General features: G+C 38.3%; 1 protein-coding gene across 1 annotated transcript; it reads right to left on the bottom strand.

Annotated features, from left to right (window-relative positions):
* Window positions 1-1805: 1805 nt before the first annotated feature.
* LOC150074995 (sex peptide receptor-like) lies at window positions 1806-3235 on the bottom strand. Its single transcript, XM_090388626.1, has one exon. The coding sequence runs from the start codon at window positions 3113-3115 to the stop codon at window positions 1910-1912; it is 1206 nt and encodes a 401-aa protein (XP_090244752.1). The 5' UTR covers window positions 3116-3235; the 3' UTR covers window positions 1806-1909.
* Window positions 3236-3527: the final 292 nt, after the last annotated feature.

The following is a 3527-nucleotide window of genomic DNA, read 5'->3' as shown; positions in this document are numbered from 1 at the left end:
GAACCTCTCAACTCGTCATACTTTGTCATGGATGGGATATCTAAACCGATTAACGAACAAGGTTCCACTCCTGTTAGGAAAAAAACCCGATTATAGCTGGATTAGGAACGTCAACATTGGATAGTGGCGGATTACAAAAACTTGCCTTGTCTAACGAGTCCCATTGGACTTGTTAGACCTGTCTACAAAATTGGCTCCAGGAACGTGAGAATGACTTTAGCTTACTGTGATGATTTCGATTTCGATCCGTTTGAGCACCTATGAATGGTGGTGGTGGTGGGGGGGGGGGGAGAGTGAACGATCCTTCAGAGTGGAGATCCGCTTCCATCTAATTTCTAATGACAGTGGTAAGCAGTTGACTCAAGATGGACCAGCAACCGTATAGCACGCTTTCGATATTTCATTGAGCCATCTCACGTTGAACCCTCAACTGTTCTGGAGGGCTAAAGGGCCACTTAATGTATATACTGCACTTTTCTGCACAAAATAAGATAGAATAAGACGTAATATCTTATTCTGTATAATAAATCGTAATCTATCTATATTGTGTTTCCCCTTTTCACGGTGCCATATCTATGATATTTATATAATGTCGGTGTAGAAACCCTATAGTTTACCCATAAATTTAAACTACGTATGCACTGTAAAAGACATCGTTTTAATTGTATCTCATATTGTGGCTGCCTTCACAACGTATTGCACTACTTTTTTTTTTTTTTTAATGAAAACCCCAAACACGAAAGGTATCAAAACCTATAGTACTTAGTACCGTGCATGGGTTGAAGGAGAAGTATGAGGGGGGGGGGGATGCCGGAAACTTTGCTTTAGAGACTAAACATGGGTTTCACCACTTCAAGCCTCCAATAAGCAACGCTTCTCTAGTAGAGAAGACTACTGTTATTTATTCTCAGCGGATACCACCACCCAGACGGTACCGTTTCAAAGCCGTTCACCCATCATCGGTGGGATGGCATGTTGCATTACCAGGGTACCTGCCCACCCACCGATGATAGGTCAACAGCTTTGAAACGGTGCCGTCTGGGTGGTGGTATTCGCTGAGAATAAATAACAGTAGTCTTCTCTACTAGAGCAGCGTTACTTATTCAAAGTAGTGCAATACGTTGTGAAGGCAGCCACAATGTGAAATACAATTAATACGATGCCTTTTACACTACATACGTAGTTTAAATTTATGGGTAAACTATGGGGTTTCTACACCGATCTTATATAGCTAATTATTTAAAACCCATATATAATTATGCCTTCTGCATTTCATCTTTAAAAAGATAATATTTCTAGAAATGCATTTGTTAATTTGTGCTGTTTTAAATATTGCAACATAAAATAAATCACTGAATACATCTGTAATATGTATTCACATGAATTCTATTTAACCATTTAGAAACGGTGTAGTTAAAAATTAGCATAAATAAACATTTTAAAATACACTTAAGAAAATGATATTTCTCATTATAACTTAATCCTGACTGTTTCTATTAATAAAATTCTCGTAAATTCTTTTCTTTTAAAAATCTATATTGATTAATTAATAATGTCCAAGCAGTATCGAAAGAACCATTTATTACTCATACATACACATTACTTATGTTACACAGGGAAGTTTTGTTTGATATTCTATTATGATAAAAGCAGGCTACAAGCAAAACAAAATAATCTGGGACAACTAAAACTTGTTAAAGAACAGAACACTGAAACGAATAGACGCTGTCGCTTGAAAATTCATCCTGATTTTGAGTAATATTATCACTTAGTTCGCAGTAATGCAGTGTTTGGCTTTTTGAGTCTACTTGTCAGTGGTGTTAGTACAGCATTACTGTACACATATTTTATAAAGCTACCATTACCTGTTACTCTTCAGCTTTGTTTCTCTGCTAACAGGGAGAAGTGACTAGAGAACAGTTTCATTTGTGGACGTGCGTGGTCCATTCACCAAGGAATACCTCGAAGAGCCTTCTCTTCTACTTACAAGATTTCCCATCATGAAAAGGTCTTTGAATGTTTCTCGAAACTGCCTGCTCATGCCACAATATATAGCAAAATTAACAGGATAACTAAGCATGATGAAGAAATTAGTAAACAAAATGGTCGCATTCAGATCGTCATAATTTGCAATACTGAGATCGAGGGCATTTTGGGTAACGTGGAGTAAGGTTGTAACAGCCATGGGGATTTCCACTGCCAAGAACACCGTCACAACAACAATCAGCATTAAAGTGGTACAGTTGCTGTCCCGAAGTTTCTTACATTCACTTTTTCGATTCTCTTTGAACAGTTTCTCCCGTTTGCGTTGAGCTTCTTTCAGTGCCCGAAACAGGAGAAGGTTCAACACCACGAGAGCAGTACATGGGACTACATGAACGAACAGAATCCGGAAGCCGTAGTACAAGGTGTAATAGATATTTTCGGTCACTGTTTCACCTACCCAGCGAGCAGTCATAGGCTGACAACCCCAATGGATTCCGTTTTGCCACCGGAACTGCACGGACTCGAAGACTCGGTCAAAAAACCTGGTTGACTGATGCACGAGAGAAAAGATACAAACCCAACAAATTGCACGTATAACTCGTGGTACTGTACACCACGTTCGCGCTACGGTGGGATGGCAAACGTAGATGTATCGTTGAATAGCTAACACAAGGGTCAACCAGATGGAAGCAGTGTGGAAAAATGAAGGAATTATTTCTATCATGCAGTGATAAGCATAGCAAGCTGCTGGCGGGTAGAGAATCTTTGCATGATTTCCAAGTGTGTACATATAAAAGTACCACGGCGCTGGAAAGAGTAGAGTCAAAAGATCACAGATCGCCATGGCTAAGAGTACGAGGTTCGTTGGGGTCCTCATATGTCGCTGAGAAAGCACAACCACAATCAGAGTGTTTGCTACGATGGTGATGACAAGCAGAAAAGGCATGATGTAGCCGAATAGCGGAAGGGCATACTTCAACGGCATATCCTTAGTCACGTTCATTAAAAATTTTATCTCGGAGGCATTTGGCAACAGCGTAAGTGCCAGCGAGAAGTTAGTTCCGTTGATATCCTCGGAGAAATGCAATATTTGAGTTAGAAATATGTTAGGTGATGTTTCGTCTTCCATATTTACAAGGAAAATAGGTTGTATTTTGTTAATAACTGTGTCCAAATGACAGGTAGTACACGGCACATAAAGAGAAAGCCTGTACAAATGCAAAATGTTTTACAATATCGATCATCTACGAAGATAGTCTTCACAGACCACCCTGAAAAGAGAAATAAATAAATCATTTTAGCTAAATGAACACACGAGTTTTTATGAAAGAAGATTATATACAGTAATCATTACTGAATTAATGTAAAGCATTCTCTTTTCTTTTTCATGAAGAGAAAAAACAAAAAAGATTTTTCCTGTATTGTATGAATAACAATTTAAAAAAAAAGGGAGAATAAAAATATGTAATCAAAGTAGTATTTTAATCTCCCAAAGCGATCACGTTTCTTAAAAATATCGAAATAAATTGCGGACGTGGAAA

Source organism: Mastigoproctus giganteus, chromosome 14 (genome assembly GCF_048544385.1).
Source record: "Mastigoproctus giganteus isolate SK-2022 chromosome 14, ASM4854438v1, whole genome shotgun sequence".
NCBI classification, from domain to species: Eukaryota; Metazoa; Arthropoda; class Arachnida; order Uropygi; family Thelyphonidae; genus Mastigoproctus; species Mastigoproctus giganteus.
This window is presented reverse-complemented; position numbering and strand designations above follow the sequence as displayed.